This window comes from Cryptomeria japonica, chromosome 7, assembly GCF_030272615.1.
Source record: "Cryptomeria japonica chromosome 7, Sugi_1.0, whole genome shotgun sequence".
NCBI classification, from domain to species: Eukaryota; Viridiplantae; Streptophyta; class Pinopsida; order Cupressales; family Cupressaceae; genus Cryptomeria; species Cryptomeria japonica.
This window is the reverse complement of record NC_081411.1, coordinates 16,091,311-16,114,119: the sequence shown is the minus strand read 5'-3', so window position 1 is coordinate 16,114,119 and position 22,809 is coordinate 16,091,311. Positions and strand designations below refer to the sequence as shown.

General features: G+C 38.4%; 1 protein-coding gene across 4 annotated transcripts; it reads left to right on the top strand.

Annotated features, from left to right (window-relative positions):
- The first annotated feature begins 2,505 nt into the window (after positions 1-2,505).
- On the top strand, positions 2,506-6,858 carry LOC131037162 (uncharacterized). 4 transcript variants are annotated; one of them, XM_057969220.2, is made up of 12 exons: positions 2,506-2,853; positions 4,196-4,309; positions 4,462-4,572; positions 4,651-4,713; positions 4,926-5,039; positions 5,202-5,351; positions 5,439-5,516; positions 5,662-5,919; positions 6,049-6,135; positions 6,229-6,348; positions 6,437-6,529; positions 6,645-6,858. In XM_057969220.2, the coding sequence occupies exons 1-12, from the start codon at positions 2,704-2,706 to the stop codon at positions 6,702-6,704; spliced, it is 1,398 nt and encodes a 465-aa protein (XP_057825203.1). In that variant the 5' UTR covers positions 2,506-2,703; the 3' UTR covers positions 6,705-6,858. The 4 variants fall into 4 exon arrangements, with proteins under 4 accessions (XP_057825203.1, XP_057825204.1, XP_057825206.1 ...); XM_057969221.2 differs by having other exon boundaries at positions 2,507-2,853; positions 5,698-5,919; XM_057969223.2 differs by having other exon boundaries at positions 2,717-2,853; positions 4,428-4,572.
- Positions 6,859-22,809: the final 15,951 nt, after the last annotated feature.

Here is a 22,809-nt window from a genome sequence, read left to right as displayed (position 1 = left end):
AATCTTTCATTTTCTAGGCATTCCCTTTGCCTTCTAGGCCTCACCCATGGACCTTTGGAAAGCAATCCTTGCTAGAATTGAGAAGAGTCTCTTATAGGATTACTAAGCCTCTTTCTTTGGCTGATAAATTCCAAGTTTGCACTAAAATTCTTGCAGCCACCCATGTGTATTATTATTCTTGCTTGGCCCCACCTAATGCCTCTTATATGAAGTTGGAAAATATCCTTCGAGATTTTTTGTGGTCTTCTTCTAAAGACCACAACGGTTTTCTCTATGTTGCTTGAGAGTTTTGTTGCCTCCTATGGAATTTTGGTGGTCTTGGTTTCTTTTGGCTGGTGAATGCCAAGTTTGTGCCAAGTCTTGATTTTGGCAGGCTTGTGAGTTGGGAAACCAAATGAAATACAATGTCTGAGAGGCCATTGACTTTCAAACCCTTCTTATTATGAAATAGGCTACTCATATCGAAGGCACTTTTGTGGCTAAAAGTATTTGGCATGCCTGGAAAGCCGTTAAGCCTTGGCTTTGGTGGGCAGGCCCTAGCTTTCAAAATGGATTATCTTTCAATCAACGTAACCTCTAGTGGTCTCCTCTCATTTAGATTCAAGTCTTCCCCTTGCTCATGTGCCTTAGGGATGTGCCTTACTGTTCATAGAGGGAGCATGTACATGCTCGATGATTTGTTCTCCAAAGCTAATATGAATCTTCATTCTTGGAAAGATTTGAGAGTCCAATATCATCTTTTACAATCATATCAAGAGACATTTGACATGGTTGTGTCAACTTTTCCTCTAAATATGCTACACAAACTTAGAATTCACTCTGTTAGAGCTTGGTGGAAGGATTGGTGTTGGCATCATAACACCACATTTTGCAATTATAAGTCGCGTTTGGGTTACCGTTGGTTCTCTTTGCACCTTTCTATGGTGTCAGCTCTTAGTTTATGGTGGCATTTACAATCACCTTTGTTTGTTTGGCAACAATATTTTCACAACATTTGGTCGGCCATCATTGAGCCTAAACTTGCCCATTTACCTAGTGTATAATTTTCCAAGGCTTGCCTATGGGCTCTCATCTCAAACATATGAGAGTTCTAGACCTTCATTGCCTGGTTTGCGACCAACCAAAGTCTTTCAAATGCCTCTTCTAGTTCTCCCATCGTGCTGAACACTTATAGAGTTGGATTCATGACTTCTTTCGCCACTTTCAACTAGAACCTTTTCTTGGCACATGGTTCTTTTAGGGGATTAGCTTCACATTTCCTTCAAGTATACCCAAATCTAGCATGCTTTTAGGGTGGAGATTCTTTATTCCTTATGGAAATATAGGAATTTTGTTATTTTTGCTCATGGCTCTATTGATACTATTGTTTTATTTTTTATTAAAGCTTCTATTTGTAACAATGTTATGCTTTAGATTCAAGTTCAAGCGAAAGTGGTGTTAGAGGTGGTCCACCTCTAGGAGTTACTAGATCACTAGGGTAGTGCCCCTTGTACTGTGGCCAAGGTACCCCCAAATAGTTATGTTTCTTGTGGTTGTTCTTCGCCTCACAACGATAAGTGTAGTCAGAGTTTTTTAGCTCGACATTCTTAGTCATCGAGATCCTAGGCTCCTTGTCACCACTCTAGTGGTAGGAGTAGCTCCGTTGCGGTGATGCTTTGCCTCTCCCCCACATATAAGTTGTACCTTTGAGTGGCCTACGAGTCTACTAGTGATGGCAACGGTTGGTCATTGGCTAGTGGTAGTGGTGGTTGGCTAGACTCTTCAAAGCGGCTACCTTAGTTGGCTAACAATTTTATTTGCAAGGAATGAAGATAAGGAGGAGGGATAGATGAATATTGACGAGGGGTGGTCCCTTTTTGACATCACCTCGAACCCCATTGGTTTATGGGGTGAATCGGATGACTAGAACTTGCTCTGCCTCCCACTAGTGTTGCTTTCACTACTCAAGCAACTTTTTTATTATCTAGCTTTTTTAGACACTGCTTGTGTGACTTTGAGGGGTGACCTTATGTCATTTTTGTAGGTTTTGTATATTTTTTTTAATAACCCTGTGGTATCCCCTGGCATGATCTTTCTATTCACCCACCGCGCAACTCAACCCAGTGTCTCATCGACCCTTACCTTGGTCTTATTTTTGCCAAGTTGGGGCTTCAAAGAGGCGAGTTGAGGTAAGAATAGTCCACATGAGGTGACCAATTCGACCCCAATACCTTGACCACATGATGTATTTTCTTATTTTTACCAAGTTGGGGGCTTCAAAGAGGGAAGTTGAGGCAAGACTAGTCCATAGAAGGTGACTGATTCAACCCCAATGCCCTAACCACATGACGCACTTCAAAATAAATTAATTAGTAGAAATTGACACATGAATCTATTAAAAAAAATAAAAAATAATATACTAACACATTGTACTTTAAAACACCAACACAGAATGATGTAAAAATAAAGGCCTTCCATGTTTCAATAAAAGCTTTTTAATTTTATGTATGGACCCTTTTAAATCCTAGTTCATCCTCTAAAATATTTTACTTAGACCGGAGAGGAGAATCCGAGAACCTATACAGCCATGGATTAGCAGCAGAAGAAACGTATATGCAATTTGCTGCATTGGTGGAGGGAATCCCCTGTTAAACCCGAAATAAGAAATTTTCATTTACAAGGCTTTAATAAATAATCATTGCAGGATAGGATTGATTATGCATTATGGCGATGGTGACGGTAAACAATAGTTTTCTGTCATGGAGACCTCCTCCTTTTCCGTTACCGATATCTTCAATAAACATATCTGGAAAGAAGATTAGGGTTAGCTGCAGTTTTCAGAGTACTTCCATTGGTTACTCTTTCTGCCCTCAGGTATACATGCTTTTAATCTTATTCTACTCTCCCAGTCTCTTTATAAAAAATAAGGACTATCATTAGGCTATATTAATCACTTCTGCACACTGTTGTGTTTGTGAGGAGTGGTATTGCAGGGAACTAAAAAAAAATTCCCCGTGGGGGGTAGTTTTAGTTTGAATCATGGTTTGTAACAGCATTGCTAGAGGTAAACTTTCTGGGGCCAGTTGGAAAAAACTGTAATATAAATGAATTCCCATTTTAAACTGGTTTATGCGCGTTAGTGCAACGTAGCTTAGGTCTTTTCTCTTGGATTTTTCTGAAGATACCCTCAGAAACAGTTTTTGGTTTAGAGTTAAAGTTCCATCCCATTTAATGAAACTGGGGTTTCCTTCATTAGCCTCCTCAACCACAGGCGTTCTCAACTTGTAAAACTATGAGCTAAATTTTAGATTGAAATTATTCCAACTTATGCACCAAATGCACCAAATGCACCAACTGCTTAAGTGATAAATCTGGTGATACAAATTCAAATGCTGTGAATGTGAGTTCTTTTTTATACCCAAATGACATGCCATAGAATTTAAGTTAGCTCCTAGAATCCAAATCGAAGCAAAATCTAATTTATCGGTAAGTGGGTGTTTGGTTCAGGCTTACTGCAAGGAATGAAATAGTTAGCGGAAATTCATCTCCAGCAGACCATGGAATGAATTATTTTTGTCAGGATGTTGCCTAGATATAAGGTGGGGCATTCTTGTGTCAAAAACGTTGGTTTCAAACTTCTAGAAGGTGTCCACCTCCCTCTCCTCACAATTTTTACATGCGGCTGGTTCAAGAAAGCATTATTATTTGAGTTGAAGGCCAATGGAGTAGAGTGAACCCTCTTTCCGGGTACACAGAAGTGAGACTATTGAACATTCAATGAACACTGGTTTGCGGAAATTCTTTCTGCAAAGAGGTGTAAGGTCCAATGTCACTTCCCACTTTTAGTTACTGGCGTGTAAGTCCTAGTTGGAGATTGGACAAAACTGAGCTTTGACATAGGGCATTATAATAGTTGCAACGTAGCATTTGAGCCCAAAGCCCTACCAACTCAAAATTTATCCATCTACATTCAATCTATCTGTGTGAGTAGAAGAATGCCTACCTCTGGAATAACAATTCCCTTATTTACCTACCCCAAAAAATCACTGCCAGGGCCTTGCATAGTGCTAGCACCTTCTCTATTGATGTATAAATGAATAAATTGAGTAATGATAAGTTTTACCGAAGAAGAAAGAGTTATATATAAGAGCAACAAATTTTCATATCAGTTAGTTTGTGGTTATAATTTAGTTTAATATTTGTGTATATGATGCAGGTTAAAGAAGCTGTGGAGGCTCTTTATCCATTATTTCAAGAAGTAGATAACTTGGTAGCTTTTAATACAAGCCGGGTATTGAAAGCTTACAGAAATGCCCGAGTTGGAACTCATGTGAGTATTATTCTTTCTTCTTTGACTTTAGCTTCATCTTATGGTTCCAACTTTGTTTGCTTTGAATGTAAAAGAGAGTTGTTTTCTGGATTATGAGTATAGTTTTGATAACTTGCAGATTATTCTTTCTGTTCATTTTATTTTTCTGGCAGCACTTTGGGGGTTCTACTGGCTATGGACACAATGAAGCAGGTGGTCGTGAAGCGCTTGACAGTGCTTTTGCAGAGATTGTGAATGCAGAGTCTGCAATTGTTCGTACACAGGTATGGAAAAAACATTATATTTGATGGGAACCTTTAATGTAATAACATCAGAATGAATTTGGAATTTGTTTCTTGTAGTTCTTCTCTGGTACTCATGCCATAGCCTGTGCACTCTATGCCATCCTAAGACCAGGGGACGAAGTAAGTTCTAGATATCACCTTGATAAGGCTTGTTTCTTATTCATTGCTTGAAATGTTAAAAGTCATTAGTCACAGATTAAAAGATACATTCTTAAACTTAGATTTGATTAATAAGACTTTATCTCAGAGTTAAAAATTATCTGCTTCTATCTTTTGCTTGTTAAACATCTAATGCATGAACTATTGCCTATTTCATTTAACTTGATTTTCAGCTTTTAGCAGTGGCAGGTGCTCCATATGACACACTAGAAGAAGTCATTGGAATTCGGAACACTCCTGGTCAAGGATCTCTAAAGGAATTTAAAGTTTCCTATAGAGAATTGCCGGTAATTAAACTTTCTGCTTTTATTATGTCTGCATGTGAACACAACGGTGCCCTATCAATAGGAATTAAAGATGGAAGTTTTCAATTTGTTTTAAATGCAAAATTTATTTTGTGCAAATTTGATTTGTTGTCATCCATAAGTTAAGAATCTACTATATTTCAGCTCGCAGGAGATGGCAGTGTGGATTGGGATGCACTTGCAACTGCAGTGAAGCCACAAACAAAATGTGCTTTGATACAGCGTTCCTGTGGATATGCATGGCGACGTAGCTTAAGTATATCTGATATCAGGAAAGCAATAAATAGTATCAAGGTTTGTCTTCAAGAAATGGTTTGCCCAAGCATTTATGAAATTCAGTCTCTTACTATTGTATCAATTTAATTAAGACATTTTTTTCAGAAGCAAAATCCGGAATGTGTGGTCTTTGTGGACAACTGCTATGGTGAATTTGTTGAGAGCATGGAGCCAACTGCTGTGGTGGGTAGTTTATGCTTCTGCTGCCACATATCTGATGCTACTATAGAATCACGAAAACCTTGTTAAGTTGTAAATGTACTTTTCTAGGAATTGCATGTGGTAGATTTTTTTCTCTGTTGATTGAGTTTTGTTTGTAAGAGATAAGATGGCTGTACAAACAAGTCGGTCTTATCTGTGGCAGGGTGCAGATATCATTGCAGGAAGCCTGATTAAGAATCCTGGAGGTACCATAGCACCTTGTGGAGGCTATGTAGCTGGGAAAGATAAATGGGTCAAAGGAGCAGCAGCTCGTCTTTCTGCTCCAGGCATAGGTATAGACTCAGGGGCAACCCCGGGAGGCATCATGCGCTTGCTCTTTCAGGGTTTATTTTTATCCCCTCAAATGGTCGGGGAGTCAATTAAGGTGATCCTAGCAACTGGCATCTGAATTTGATGACTACTAAAAACTCTCCCATTTCAATTTTATCTATTTGAGGATAACGGAATATATTTAGACAGGCACAAGCAATTAATCTCTTTTCGGTGCCATTAGGGAAGTCTTCTTGTTGCTGATGTTATGGCGGCAGAAGGTTATAAAGTGCAGCCTCTTCCTCGGGTGCCTCGTCATGATGTCATACAGGTACTACACTGGATCCAAAATTTTGCCCTTAGGACTGAAGAGATTGACAACAAAGCCTTATATTATTTATCTCAATCTTGGTGTATGAATCAGGCAGTCCAGTTGGGAAACCGGGAACGTCTCTTGGCATTTTGTGAGGCTGTCCAAAGATGTTGTCCTGTTGGATCCTATATTAAACCTGTAGCTGGTTCAACCCCTGGATATGCATCTGAGGTACACTTGTTTACATTAAAATTATCTTTGAAATGCAATTGCTTGTGAGCTGCCTTTTTGAGTACTATGCCCTTGTTTGTATGCTCAGGTAGTCTTTGCAGATGGTACATTCATAGATGGAAGTACAAGTGAGCTGTCATGTGATGGGCCATTGAGAGATCCATTTTCAGTCTTTTGCCAGGTTTGTATCATTGCTTCCAGTCCATTACATGCAATAAATAATGTCATGTTTTCTGGTTGTACCATGTCTAAAAGACATTTCATTCAACTACTGTTTTGTTTCTTTGGCATTACAGGGTTGTACGCATTGGACTCAATGGGCATTGGTTATGGAGGAGGTTTTGAAATCAATCTAAACATATGGGTTTGCAAGACGCCTAATTCCGTTTATTTGCAAGGAGAAATTGTGTGTCAAACAGTCAAGAAAAAGTTTGACATGGACTTTGGAGCCAATTTTGATGTTGTGAACTGCCACCAATGATATATTAGAGAATTGAATTGATTCGTTGATTTTATTATCTACAACTTAACAAAGGATGTGAACATTCTGAATTGTGAGGAGCAATTCTATCTTAATTACGTTTCAAACTATCAAACATTCTTTCATATGCAGATCAAACTAATAACAATCATAACTTTTTGCATCCACCCAAGTTTCAAAATGACATCCCATATCACAGGCCATTACAGTAAAATGATTGTGTACTCCTTGACCTTAGTGTGAATTTGTTTATTTGAATGAATGGATCACATAACACTGCAGGAAATAAAGATTATATAAGCCTGTGCCATAAAAAACATTGACGCAACCTCCTTACAGAAATACTTTCAACTTTTGAGGGTGTACATCATTTAAAGTGTCTCTGTATTTTATACGGAAAGAAAAATGTTTAGTAGTCGGCAGTTGGGAAAATACAGCATGCAAATTTAGATTTATGGTAGGAGGAAATACATTTAGATTCAACAAATATCAATGAATCTAAATGGACGCTTGATGTGAATAACATTTACAATCATGTGGTAATTTGTTTGTTTGCACATAAAATTTACAAAAATATAGTTGGTATACTTTTTCTGCTGCTGTTTTTGGATTTAATTGTGTGTATATATTTGCATCAACATTTCACATCACACTCTGTGATCCATTATCAGGATGTTATAAAGCTCAAAGGAGGAGGAAAATTGGATTCCTGCAGACCCAGGAAGACTTAGAAAAATATTGGTCAGTCAGGAAACTTCCAAATAGGTTGCTGGCAATTTGATTGGAATATGTAAAAAGCAAGATGTCACTACAACAGAAATGGATTCATCGACCCAAGCATGCAATTAACATCTGACAGGTTCAATAGGAAGCCTTTGTTGTCAAACATGGATGTTTGCCACAGACATAACGTGTGGAAGCCCTCAAAGTTCCCAATTCAATCACTTACCATTCCCGAAGGGCATCTCGTGGTGGAAGACAAGCATACCGCAATCATCACTACTCTGAACGTGGATTAATTTTTTAACTTCATCTCATGTGAACTCTCTGCATTTGGCTTTGAAATGAACGACCTCAGAACATTTCCATTTTTCTTTGTTTTTACGCTCCCCATACAGTGGCAGGGCCTAGACATTTTCTTATCAAAATCACCAATTATCATGCTGCTTTTCCTATGTGCAATTTTCAGAAATGTATATATGAACTCTAGAAAAAACAATAACCCACGCAGACTCTCCAGTTGAGTTGTAACAGAGGATGTTACACTCTGAACAAAACAGAGTCTAGAGAAGTGAAGTTTAAGATATGTTCTAAAGATTGATTATAATATATGACTTATAAAATAAATTGTTCAAGATGTGTTTGGTTCTCACGAAATATGGTATGATAATAAATTTGTTTCACATACGCCTTGTTTAACAAGGAAATTGAAGTGAAAAATTCCATCGAACTTCTCTATGATATGATTTTGATTAGGCAAATGAAAAAATAGAGCCCTTCAACATGTAGACTTTGAATCGTTTGTGAAGTGGCCTCTTAACTCAGATTAATAAAGCATAAGCTATAGAGCCAAAAAAAAGTCATTTAAAAGAAAATCACACCTCAGACAAACGTTAAGCTCTCATCACTTTCGAGCCACCCAAGGTCCCTAATCTCACATCAATTAGTGAGAAGGAAAATTTAAAGATTGTAAAGACTGTAGGGCATATCTCAACCATGTAGCTCACAACTATCTACTCAATAACCGTAACATCACACTTGAAAGTTTTCATAATCAAGAGCATTCTCAAGGAGAAATAGGGACTTCTAAGATTTTTTACTTGATTTTTTCTCAGTGGTTACGAGTTATTCGGCTTGTCTTGCATTTGCATAATAGTTAGCTTCAAGATGCCAACCTCTTATTGGATGTTTTCAAAATTTGAGGACCCATGGCTTAAAAAAATATAATAATACATATGACTATAGTATACCTTTATTTTAAATATATATTTGACTTATCATTTATAGTTAAAATAGATATTGACACAAGTTACAACAATTTTATTTTAATATAAATTGAATGTTCAAATTCTGATTTTGGTTTTTGGTGCACTATATGGTTTTTGATTAAAAAAATAGTGTTAACAAGGGCGCTGACCCTTAACAAAAAACAACATCAAGAGAGATGATGTTGGAAGAGAACCATAGAAAGGCGAAAAGGAACAAACCTAGTTAGACAGGAACCTATCCAACTAGGGAACAAACCCCACTCAATGGGGGGACGAGCTACCCAAACCCCCACGAGGGGGGGTATGGGGCAGGGGAGAAGATTTCCCCTTATGCCTGCGAGCAACCACAAACCAGGGAATGCTATCACAAGGAGGAGAAAGATCCACCGGAAGGGCTCCTGCAGGGTCAACAACACTGGTGACAACAGTAGGTTGGAAGAGGGTCGTAGAGGGTTGCAGAACAACAACAACAATAGGTTGTGACAAAACAACAGTAGCAGAAGCAGATCCAACAGCAGCAGGGGAGGGTTGCAGGACAGGAGAAGCAAAAGTGGGGGCCTTAAGAGACGAGGCCACAAAAACATCAATAGGAGCAACAAGAGTCGTGAGGGGCACGACATCATCCTCATGGGAGGAGCCAATAGACGTAGAAACAATAACATTAACTGTTAAGTGGTTAGCAGTAGCATTCTTCCACCAGGTAGAAACCCCTTTATGGTGTGGAGAAGAGCAACCCGAAGCAAGATGGCTAGTAGAGAAGCAACTTACGCAGTGAGAGGGGAGGCCTTCAAAATCCAACAGTTGTGACCAAGGCCTATCCCCCACCATAAGAACCACATCACCCGAGAGAGGAGCAAAGATGTCAATATCAACAAGAATGCAGGCAAAGGTAGTGTGTTCCATCAAGGACATAGCATCATCGACCTTCAGGAAGCGACCAATAGAGTTATCGATCGCCTCATAGCAAGAGTGCTCCCAAAAATGAAGAGGGAGATTGATGAGTCGAACCCAAATTGGATGCACATTAAGTGGTTCAGTGAGAGGGTTGAAAGAGGTAGTCCAAGGCTTGATGGAGAGGGAGTGCACTCCCCAAGCCCATAGCATGCTCAAAATCAAATCCCTATCGGCAGAAGATATGAAGGAAGCAACAAAAAAACCTTTAGCACAAGGAAAAAACTCGATATTGAGAACAACCAAAGGTCGCCAAGAATCACTTACCCAACGATGAAGGTCCGGTAGGAAAGGCCATAGCCCAGAGAATCTGCACACCAAACCACAACGCTACATGTACTTTTTTATATTTTATATTTTTTTATATTAATAAAGTTCCATTTCAATTTTTTTTTAAAGATAAATGATGCTGAAAAATTTACGTAAAGTTATCGAAATCCTATTGAGCACACCTACAAGATAGATTGTATTGTGGCAATGTCTTGAGGTTGTCATGTGTCAATTATCTAACGATCAACACATCTTTTGTGATCAATTAATCTCCCACGGTGTTGTGACCTAATCACACATCGCCCCATTACCAATGGGGACCCCCTCTTTTTTGTTTTGCTTTTAGTTTAAGGTTTTTCTCTCCAGACTCTAAGACTCATAAATGAGTCAAGTCTTGTGAAGTTTAGGAGAGTCATTAAGGTCAAATAATGAAGCAATGATCAAAAGAATGATTTGATGCTACGAATGGTCTCAAATGGGTCGAAGGAGTAAAATCGCAATTCCTTGAGGTCAATTTGACAACTTGCTTTTTTTAAGGAATTTTGCTTTTTTTCTTTTTTTCTAAATTTAAAAACTTTTGTTTTGGGCGTTTTGGGGCCAATCCGAGAACCTTCTTTTTGGCCTGCTTTTTTTTCTTTCTAAAAAGGAAAGTTGTTTTTTGCTTTTTTGGGTCTTGGTGGTTCCAGGTTCAAAAGAAGTGTCACAAATTCTTCCAGAAAGCACCAGGTATGAAATTTGTTCTAGAAGATCTGTAGCAAAAGCTAAGTTGAAGAACATGGTGAAATAGCTAAGTTTGGAGTCAAAATCAAAGAATTCAACATAATCATTTGTTCATGGCATGATCAAATTCTTCCAAACATACATGGCAAATCCGCCCAAGAGAGGGAGATGAAGGTAATTGAATGTGGAAGAAAGGTTTCAAATTTTGTCTTAAGTGCAACTGCAATCATGAGAAATTCCTATCAAGACTCCAAGGTCCCCACTAGCAAGAGATTGGATTCCCTAAAGCATAGCCAAGTCCACCCTCAAATAGATGTGAGTTTCCAAGCACATGGCAAAGTCCGCCTTCCTTGAGGTGGAAAATTTCCAAAGTATGCTCAAAGTCTGTCATACCTAATAGAGAACCTTTCCTAAGGTACTATGAAGTCCGGCTTAGGAAGAGGAGGGAAAGGTGATTAAGTTTTGGCAAGTTGAAAGGAAAGAGGTTGACATTTGGTTAAGTATGGAAAAGTTCCAAACCCTAGATAAAGTCTACCCTACCAAGTGAATACATCTTGATATGTTCCTAAGGCACAAATCAAGTCCACCATACCTGAGAGAAAACTTCCTAGGATACCACAAAGTCTGTCATTGGCTAGGGGAGATGAAAAGCAATGGCAATGCAAGAAAGAGGAAAAGCAATTAAGGCATAAAATAAAACATCAAAACAACTCGCCTAAGATGGAGAAAGGAAGTTCGAAATTGTTGAGGTGGAATAAAGTAAAAAAAAGAAACAAAACATGTGAAATTCACCAAGTTTAGAAGAGACGCAAAAGAAAATTCAAACTTACCAAAGTCTAGAAAAGCCACAAAGTTTGGAAACAAAGCAATTCGCCAAGGATGGAGGAGCAATCCACGAGAAGGATTTAAAACAAAAAAAACAAAAAGAACTTATTTGAAAATTTGCCTAAGGGAAGAGATGAAGGGATTGACTGCAAAGTCAAATAAAGCATAAAAACTTTCCTTATGGAGAAGTTCACCAAGAAGAGAAGAGAGTTTAAAAAATATTCAAAAAAACATTAAAGCAAGGAAGTTCGATTTAGAGGCATAATTGTGTCCACATTCATTATCCTTCAAAAATTCAAAAAAACAAAAAAACAATCTAATAAAGGAGTTCAAATTTCTTATAAGAAGAAGCTTTGACAACTTCACTATTTACACTTTTTCTTCATCCTTGTGAAGTTCAAACTTCATTGAGCTTCTTTTCTAAGTTCTTAGGCGATTTAGAAAGTTTTTATTGCAAGTTTCAAGGAGAATTCAAGGCATTCAAGCATCAATAATCTGCATTCTCTAAGATTTTCCTCCATTTCTTGCAGGTCTGAGGTACTTCTAAGGCAAAATTCTAAGATTTTTGCCTTCTGATTTCTTCTCTTCTTTTCTGGATTCTTATTACCAGACTAATGAATAGTTTTCCAACACCAAATTTATGAATTCCATCCATGATACAGGGTTGCTTTTTGTATTTCTTTTCGTCATAAGGGTAGTAACCCTCAAAATCAAACCTTGTTTTATGAAATTAGGATTATTTCATGTCATATTTTAAGTTTTGAAGTCAAATCAAACCAAATTTCATGATTTCCAAGTATATTCTTAGTTTGATTTTGATTTTCAGACCCCATTTTGATCAGATTCCCACTTTACAGAGTTCAAATTAGACCACATTTCATGATTTCCAAGTATATTTTGGGTTTGACTTTGGATTTCAGAATATTATAGAGTCTGATCAGACCTAGTTTCAAAGTTTCTAAGTTTGATTTTAAATTCTGGAAAATTTCTGAGTTTGATTTCAAGTTTCCATAATATCTCTAGGTTTGATTTTCAATTCTAAGTTCATTATCAAACATGAATTTCATAAACAATGATAACTTTAAGAAAGCCCCTCTCAAAAAATTGTATAAAATCTTGGCGAATATTTAATTATTTTTAAAAACAATAATAATTTTTATTGGCAAATTTTTCATTTTTTAAAGAAAAATATTAATTTTATTGGCAAATTGGAAAATAATAAGAGTATACATTAATTACCATTGCAAATCCTTTCATTAAAAAAAGTAGTTTTTAATAGAAAAGTAAATGCTTGAAGGTGGAAATCATTAACGAGTTTAAGGGGTAGACTCTACTTTATTTAGTTTCTACCATTAACTTAAAATAATCTAATAGCCATCTTTGTATTTTGCGAGATAAAATGTACCAACAATTTATAATACTCATGGGGTCAAGAATTGCTTTAAGACCCTTGATTGTCATTAAGGTCGACAATTCAAAAGCAATTTCAAACCTCAAGAACATTACAACTTGTAGGTACAATTTGCCTCATGGAATGCAATGAAGGTCATTAGATTATATTTTAAATCAATGGTGGCAACTAAAGATTGTTGATATAACCCTAAAGTAACTAATAATTATGATATATGATTGGTGAATTAATTTAGATTTCTACAATAAATTATAATGTTGGCGAATCTGATCCAATCATGTATCAAATATCGTGGCAAATATTTGAGTTAAAAAAATCAATAAAATAAATTCTCTAGTGATTTAAATAACACTAAAATAAAAATTTGTAAAACTATGGCAATTTGGATCACCTTAAAAGTTGATCTTATTAGCCAAATTTTGATTCTCAAATTTAAAAAAAATATCCAATTGGCAAATATTAGCCACTAAATATTTCACTGGTTCCTACTTTGATTTTTTTGTTTCTCAGACCCTACTCAGTTTGATTCTAAGTCCGGTTTTCAAAGTTTAATTAGAAAATCAAAGTTATTCTTTCAAAATTTGTCAAGATAACATCAAGCTTATTTCGTTTAGCTTAGAGAATTTTCATATTTCCAGGTACTTGATGTCAACTCAAGGAAGAGACTTCCATGAAAGTGTCAAAGAAATAAGCAACCCGTTGAAAAGATGATGGAATAACGAAATTCATGTTTCAAGACAAAATTCAAGGATGATTGAGACAAAGAAGGAACACACTTCGTCAAAACGTTCAAGGAGGTTAAGTCATCCAAGGATGAAAGGCTCTACATTAACCTTCCAAGTCCAAGGCTGGGAATTTCAAAAGAGAATCATTTTGAAATATGCTTCATCACATGATGCAATTGGAACAATGTTGAGTATCAAAAGATATTTCCTAAGGCATCAACACTTCTTCATGATGAAGAATCAAATCTACAAAGCAAGTTGAGGTGGCATCCCAGTCATCAATCAACCAATCCAAGGGTTCCAAGTCAAACATGTCTAGGTACAATGAACCAAACTCAACCAGTGGCTCCTATTCTCTCATTGGTTATCCAAAGTGCTGTAATTTTCTCATTGCCCAAAAGGATTTTTTTTTTAAATAACCCTAACAAGGGTTTTATCTGTTAATCTTGGTCATTGATCTTGGATCAATCTGGGTCATTGCTTTATAATGGAATGCCTATATAAACCCCTCTCCTCTCATTTGTAAAGAGAGAGACTTCTGAGAAATTGTTGTAATAATACTTCTTATTTGCTAATGCATAATTCATTGTTCAATTGTTGGTAAATTTTGTCTACTTTTGCAAGTTAGCATGGTTTCTTGGCTCTCCATAGAATAAATTTTATTTTCAAGTTGTTAGAATGAATGAAGGATCTGATAGGGATTGCTCAAAGTGGAATGGATGTGTCCATACTTTTTATAATTAGACAATTTTCAATTATTTTGCAAAGTTAGCCCGGGCCAATTAATGTGAACTTAACTTCTATTTCTATGTTCATTGTTCAATATGTTGGTGAATATAAGTGATATGAAAATCTTGTGAATTCTTCGGAAGATTGCACCGTTCTGTTGTTGAATTTGGCGAAGCAAGGACTGGTTTTTGGATTCCACTTTTGCAATATTTGTTTCCCAAATTCATAGGATTAGATTAAGATTAGAAGCAGGTTCCTAAACCTTCATCCTTTTGCAGGTTTTTTTGTCTAGATAGAAGTAGGATTGAAAAGAGCTCATTGAAAATTATTTCAAAAAAAAGAGAAAGAAATTTAAAAGTGTCAACAATTAGCAAAATCCTTTGTTTGATTCACTCCTCGAACAATTACGTTAGTCCCCTTTGAGATTACCAACAAATCACAACGAACCAACTGAGACTATCTGCATTGAATCTGAAACCTTAGAGTCGTCTTTGTGATCACATAGGCCATCTATTTAGCACTTAGAGGATTTTGATCAAGAGAATATGATATCTCAAGGTATTTTATTCTATTGCGTGTGCATAAAAAACACACCAACACAAGGCGACCTAAAAAAAGGTAATCTTCTCTATGGTCAATAAGAAATCTCTTGTCCTTGATAACTTCCCATGTGAATTTTGCAAAACCTTTTGGGACACTATTAGCAGTGACCTCCATGAGGTGTATCTAGAAGCCATGCACATTGGGTCATTAAGAAACTTGATCAATAATGATGACATTAAATTCATACCTAAAATTGGAGACCTAGAGGATATCAACAATTGATGCTCCATCACTCTACGAAATGTCTCCTAGAAGATTGTTTAAGTGTTGGCTCTCAAGCTCCACTTGATGTCGTCACTTATTGTAAGCTCTAAATAAATAAGATGCACAAAATCTAGGTACATCTTGAATAACATTAATGTGGTCTAGGAAGGAATGGAGTAGGCAAATTGTTCTCAACAACCATCAATTTTCACTATAGTCAATTTTGCCAAAGCTGATGATCACATAGAAAGGCCATTTTAGCCATGTTGTAAGCCCTTGGTTTTGGCCCACATTTCCTTCAATCAATTTAAATTCTTTTAAAAAATACTTTTGCCTACATTACCATATCTTATCAACAACCTTCCCTTTTTGGGTTATTTTAGTCCATTAGAAAAGAGTGCCCACTCATCTCATCTCTCTATATTTTGGTCATAGAAGGTTTTGGCTACCTCTTGGCTCAAGTTGTTTTTCAATTTCATGTCAAGAGGATTTTTCTTCCTAATCTAGAGCAACAACTTGTCAATGGCCATTTTTTTTATGACTCGTTTCTCACCCTTCATGAAGAAGAAGAGAATATCCATCAAGCTCACATGTGTCTTGACATTTTTTGTCAATTTTTTGGCTCCAACATCTAATGGTATAAAACCATGTGCTACAAAAACTCCTTTTTTCTCAAGCCTATATGGTTGGCCTCTTTTAAATGGAAATAGATTGATCATGGACAAATATTTGAATTTATGGGTATATCTTTTGCCTTTCACACCAACCCTTTTGAGATTTGGCTTGTGGTGTTGGATAGAATTGTGAAGAAGCTCCATTATTGGATTACCAAGCTCTCTCATTGGCTTGTAAGTTTCAAAGCTCCTACAAATTTTTGGCAACCATGTGTCTACTACTCCTCATGTCGGGTTCCTTCTAAAGCCTTGTATTTGAAGGTTGAAAAGCTCATTAGATATTTTCTTTGGGCTTCCAATGATAGACATCATGAATTTCATCAAGTGGCTTGGGAATTTTGTCATTTGTCATGAGAAATCAATGATCTAAGTTTTCTCTTTATTCATCAACAAGGATTTCCTTGTGTGTCAAATGGATAATTAGGACTCTCATTGGCAATGTCTAAAAGAAATTTGTTCACCATTGTATTTTCTTTTGACTTTCCTCATGGTTAGATTTGACCTAGAAAGGCCTTTACATTAATACTCTCCTTATCATGGAGGAGTTGGTTCGCATTTAGGGAACTTTTGTTATCTAAAGCATTTAGAAAGCTTGGGAAGCTCTTAAAGTTGTGGCTTATTTGGGCTAGAGATGATTTTCTTAATGGCAATGTCCATTAATCAATACTCCATTTGGTAGTTTCAACTATTCAACACTCAATGAAGGTTGTTGGAACACTCAATGAAGGTTGTTGGCTCTCTCACCTTGGACTAAAGCTTCAAGATTCTTTAAAAGATGAGCCAAAACTTTACCAGGTTTCATTTATTTGACTACCGATAACTTTCTTCCTTGGTTAGATTTCAAATTGAAGTATTGACTCACCAATCAAGACCAAGAGACTTACTAGATGGTTCTTGGTTCAATTCCTTGCACTCATTGCATAAAATGGGAGTATGTTGTTTCAAAATTTGATGGAAGGATTATAAATTACTCTCAAATACTCCCTTTTGGAGTTAGAGGCTTTACAGGGGCTACTTCTATCTTTCACTTCACATACACACGGTGCTTCAACTTAATTCCCGCTAGTAGATGCATTCTTCTCGTGTGGTTTGGCAAAAAAGTTTCATGGAATTTGGGATGTTGTTTTGGAGTTCGAATTGGCTCACTTTGCTTAGTGCTTGTCATACCAAGGTCTTCCTCTAGGCACCCATCTCACTCATATGAGCAATCCCACTCCAAGTTGCCCATTTTGTGGCCAAATTGAGTCACTTAAGCATCTCTTCCAATTTTTCTCTCAAGCTCAAGAAGCGTGGAAGTGGATCCATGTGTAATGTCCCCGATATAATTAAATAATATTAATTATTGTATGGCCCTAAATTTAATAATAAAATATGTCGGGCCCCCTTTTTTATTTTATTAGTTAAGTTATGTTTGTGTCGGCCCATTTGTAACCCTTCGGGAAGTTTCTCGGAGCCCATATTTATGGCCGAGTCTATCATAGTTGTAGGCATGCGAATTTTGATATTTTTTGTCTTGTGTGAATTCCTGTTGGAGTTCTGGTTTCCGCCATTTCGGAGGTGAAAGACCCTCCCTATTTGGTATTCGCAGTTTTGGTGGTTCACAGCCCCCTAGTCTGCCATTGGAAATATCATTTCGATATTTCATATTATGCTACAAATTTGTGAAGTCTTCATTCGAAGACAAATCTATATTAGTCAATGATATTTGATATTGTGTTCTGAATAATATTCGTAATTCAAGCATTCTAGTATTCTAGTAATTATTCATAACATCATTGCTTGTCTGTACATCTCTCACTTTCTGGGGCCAAGATTATTAATTCCGCATAGGGGAATCAACTGACTGAAGGGGCGTAAGAAGTGGAGGCCATACGGTGCAGGGTGTACGGGGATTGAGTTGGTTGTACGGTGGGTTGGTCGTACAGTGGAGAGTATTGATTCGTATGACGGAGGGTGTTGGCCGTACGGTACATTACACCATGACTTGTTTAGGTCCTTCAAGCTTACTCTCTTCTCATGGCACATGATTCTACTTGGAGATTGACCTAGCCTACCTCACAAGTTTACCCAAATATGACTTACTTTCAAGGTGTAAATTTTGTTCAAAATTAGGAAAGATAAAAATGCTACTTTATTTAATTGCACTTTTACTAATAAATATTTTTCTTTATATTCTAAAGCTATTAGAATTTTCTTATGCAGATTCAAGAGCTAGCTAGTAAAGTTGCACTCGAAGTAATGCATCTCCAAGAGCTGCTAGACCATTGGAGAAGTGCTCCTACATTGTTGTCTGGTTCCTCTAGACTCTTCCTCTCCTTGTGGGTGTCGACATGGATGTAGCCACTCTTCCAAACAGAGTGATCATAGCGAATGTGTGTCTTGCTTGTAATCCAACAACTCAAAATCCCGAGGACTTTACTACTTATTAGGAATGATCTCAACCCTTACACCTACCTTCTTGGAGGGACACTAGTTGGCCAAAAACCATTGAATTTCCCCATGTGCCACTTGTGATTTCCCTGGTACACACTCAACCATCATCAAAGGAGAATGTTGAACACAATACATTCATTGGGTGGGAACCACTTGATGATTATGCCCTGGTGATATCTGAGGGAAGTTGAATGATAATGATCCTCCTTCATCTAGCATAACCATGACTGCTTAATTTTTGTTAGGCTTAATCCTCTTTTTTCAATTTAGAGCTAGACCCTTATGTTAGGACTTATGGGTGTGCCATTTTACCACCCTTTACCTTTTGTGAATATTGTACTATTTTCTTTAAACTAAAGAATACTTAAAGAAGATATATTCATAAAAAAATTCATTGAACATAATTGTTTTGTTCACTAAATAAAATGTGTTTGCCAACATTCTATACCATCATATAAAGCTTACAATATATTAGCTAACGGATCTATCTATGCCTTGTAAGCTATTTACCCCCTTTTTTTGAAAATGAAGATATTCCTTACCTGATTCTTTGAAAACAAATCATATAGTTACCAACATTGTCATTTATGACATATTGATTCACACCATAAAATGTCAAGTAAATTCAACAAAGTATTTGTAACAAAACCCCTTACACCATCTATAAGCATATAAAATATTATCTAATACATATAAGCTTTGCAAGCTACTTATAAAAAAAGGATTGAAGATATTTCCTTCCCTAATTATTTTAGAGCAAAGCTTAGCTAAATAGTGTCATCTAATTACCAATATTGATAAAATGACCCATGAATTTGCACTAGTGTAAGAAAGTTAAAGCAATGGTAACACAACCCTTTACACCATCAATTTAATAATTAGAAACTAGTTATATATCAAGTTCACCATGACCTTCAAAATCCATATGTGTCCCCAATTTGATTCTCTCCTAAATAGTAAGTCACTCGTATAAATGTAAATATAGATCAAAGCACCAAGCCAAAATGTTTGTGGACACATTTACAACAAGATACACATTGTAATGTATGAGAACAATGATCTTTTGAAAATGCAACTCGACTATTATGTTGGTTGTCCACCTGTGGTGTCTGGGGTGGAGGTGTGCGCTGGTGGTGGCCATGGTCTTTTCCCCTCCACGACCTCCCTATCATTTGCCTCTGTTGTGGCAGCTTGTGGCATTGCTCAGTCTTCTGTCTTCTTCGGTATGCCCTCTTCATCCGATTTCCCCCCTCTTCCTTCTCATCCACGGGTTGTTGACAATCTGGTTGGTGTTGGTTCATCTGTGCCCTTGACGCTTGCTGATGGTTCTACTCCCCCCTATGTGGACTCGGTTGTTGTGGGGGTTGTGACTAGGTGCCCTCTCCCGCCTGTGGATTCCCTTCTGAAGGGTGTTGCTGCTATTGACTCCCTACGAAATGCTTCTCAGTCGATTGCTACAGGTGCTATGGTTCCGCCCAGACCTTTTGTTGCTAGCAAGCGCAACTTTGCTCGTGTTGCCAGATCTGCTGCCCAGCCCTCTAAGGGGGTTCGTCTGCTTCCCTGTGCCAAATCCTCCCCTATGGTGGTTTGTGGACAGGATGTGGTGGACAATATTGAGTTCTACCAGTGTTGTGCTTTAGTGTGCAGATTCTCAGGGCTCTGGCCTTCACTATCGGACCTCCATAGCTGGGTGAGTAACTCTTAGAAGGCCTTAGTGACTCACAATATTGAGCTTTTTCCTTGTGCAAAAGGCTTTTTCATTGCTTCTTTGGCAATCGAGATTTGGTTTTGGGTAAGTTGTGGGCTTGGGGAGTGCATTCTATCTCTTGTAAACCTTGGATAATTTCCTTCAATCCTCTCACTGAATCGCTCAACATGCGTCCAGTGTGGGTTCGCCTCCCTAATCTCCCTCTTCATTTTTGGGAGCATTTTTGCGATGAGGCTATCGACAACTCTATTGGCCATTTCTTAAAGGCTGATGATGCTATGTCTTCAATGGACCACACTACCTTTGCCCACATCTTATTTGATTTGACATCTCCTTGTCTCTTCCGGGAGATGTGGTTCTCATGGTTGGGGTTCAACCTTGAACTCAACTATTGGATTTTGAGGGTCTCCCCTTTCGCTGTCGAAAATGTTTCTCTGCGGGTCACCTTGCTTCGAACTGCTTCATTTCATGCCATAAAGGTGCTTCTACCTGGTGGAAGGATATTATTGTCGATCATTTGACCATCCATGTTGTTGATCCAGATTCAGATGACTTCTCTCGGGAGGTTGAGGTGTCTCCTACTACTGCTGATGATGCAGTTGATTCCACCATGACCCCTCCTGCCCCCATGGACTCACTTATTGTCGTCGCTGACTCACAGCTCTGCTCTCCACCTATTGGTTTTGCTCCTGATGTCACTCCTATGCACCAGCTTGCTATTGATCCCCGGCAGCCCCCTGTTGCATCGCAACATAGGTTGTTGCCCTGCAGCAATATAACTTTGGCTATAGTGATGGTTTCCAAGCTAGATCCTCACCACTTGAACATTCTTTTGATGGTCCCAATGATAGTATCGCCTGAACGGTTGTTTGTTGTAGGCGGAAGGGGAAGTCCTCCCTACCCCCCCCAAACCCCACCTGGTCAAGGCTTGGGTGTCCATTCCCTTCCCCCCTTGTGTTGGGTTTAGGTTGTTGAAGGTTTGATGGTTGTTATTGTGTTGTACTGCCTACAGGCTTTTTGTTTTTGATAGTCTATGACTATGTTTAAGGGTCGACACCCTAGTTATCCTTGCTTTTCTAATAAAAACAAGATACACATTGTGTCAAGCTCTTGTTTTTGATAAAAAAAAAGCAGCGTTAACAGGGCGCTAACCCTTAACAAAGAGACCTCAATCCTTCTACAATTGGCGTTAACAAATGCTAGTTGTTTTTGAAACAAAGCAGCGTTAAGAAAGGCACTGACCCAAAACAAAGCCAAAGGCTAACAAGGAATAAAGACCAAAGTCGAACCGGCCAAACCAACCAATCAAACCAACAACACCCAAACCAAATCAAGAGGGGGGAGAAAACCCCGAATCTTGAGAAAGGAGGGCTTGGGAAAGGAGGTTAGATTTTCCTTTTCACCTACGACAAACCACCATCCATGCAACACTATCAGTAGGAGCTTTCGAATAAGAAACAAACAGGGAATATCCTGCAGAGTCACTGCCAGACTGCTGTTGCAGAGCGGCAACAGGCTGTTGCTACTGAGCAATAGCAAGAGAAGTAACGCCAGGAACCGAGTGAAGGTGAGAAGCAGGAGGAGGATCCAAGGGGGCGGAAGGGGCCGCAACAACAATAACATCAACCAGGGCTTCATCAGCAGTAAGGGGCACCTCATCTTGAGATGAATCAACCGAAACAAAATCTGAAGCATTAATCGTCAAGTGGTCCTTTGTAGCATCCTTCCACCAAGTAGCAGCACCTTTGCGGCGAGAGAGAGAACAGTCAAAAGTAAGGTGACCTGTTGAGAAACACCTTCAACAGTGAAAAGGGAGGCCCTCATAATCTAGTGGTTAAGTCCAAGGCCTGTCCCCAACCATAAGAACCACATCCCTAGGGAGGGCCAACGATATGTCAACATCAATTAATAGGTGAGCAAAGGTAGAATGACCCATGGAGAACGTGGCATCATCAACCTTCAAGAAGCTGCCAATGGAGTTACCGATGGCCTCAAAACAAGAGGGTTCCCAGAAATGGAGGGGGAGATTGAGGAGGCGGACCCAAACCGGACGAACAGAGAGAGATTTCATAAGGGGGTTGAAGGAAGGAGTCCAGGGCTTAAGGGAGAGAGAGTGATCCTTCCAAGACCAAAGCTTCCCCAAAATCAAATCACGATCAAGAGTAGAGGCAAAGGAAAAAACAAAAAACCCCTTAACACAAGGGAAAAGCTCAATGCCATAAGAAATATGGGGCTTCCAGTACTCACTCACCCAGCGATGAAGGTTCGGGAGGGAAGGCCAAAACCCAGTAAATTTGCAAACCAGAGCATTGTGTTGATAGAAGTCAACATTCTCCATAACCTCACGGCCACATACCACAACAGGAGAGGTCTTGGCACAAGGAAGAGGACGAACCCCCCTAGAAGGTTGGGCAGATTTAGCCACACGGGCAAAGCTACGCTTCCCAGCAAAAGGTTTGGGCATAGTAGTCTCACCCACAGGAAGGTCGTCACTAGCACCAGTAGCAGTTGCCAAGGTATCCAACTCAAGAACTGGATCAGAGACACCCGGTTTGGGAGGGACAAAACCACCAACAGGGATCTTGGCCTCCAAACCCCCAACGTTAGTACCCAAAACCATAGGAAGACCCTTCTACACCAGCAAAATCACCCAATGTAGCAGACAGAGCCGCCACAACACCAGCACCGGAAGTAGCAACCACGAGAGGGGGAAACTCACCAACGATGTGGGAGCCATCA

What these genes read in the sequence shown, in the direction of transcription:
- LOC131037162 (XM_057969220.2), top strand. Translation starts at nt 2,704, where the DNA reads ATGGCGATGGTGACGGTAAACAATAGTTTTCTGTCATGGAGACCTCCT. An exon ending in TTTCCTATAGAGAATTGCCG is followed by an intron (nt 5,040 to 5,201) that starts GTAATTAAACTT and finishes ACTATATTTCAG; the next exon opens with CTCGCAGGAGATGGCAGTGT. An exon ending in TGGTCGGGGAGTCAATTAAG is followed by an intron (nt 5,920 to 6,048) that starts GTGATCCTAGCA and finishes CGGTGCCATTAG; the next exon opens with GGAAGTCTTCTTGTTGCTGA.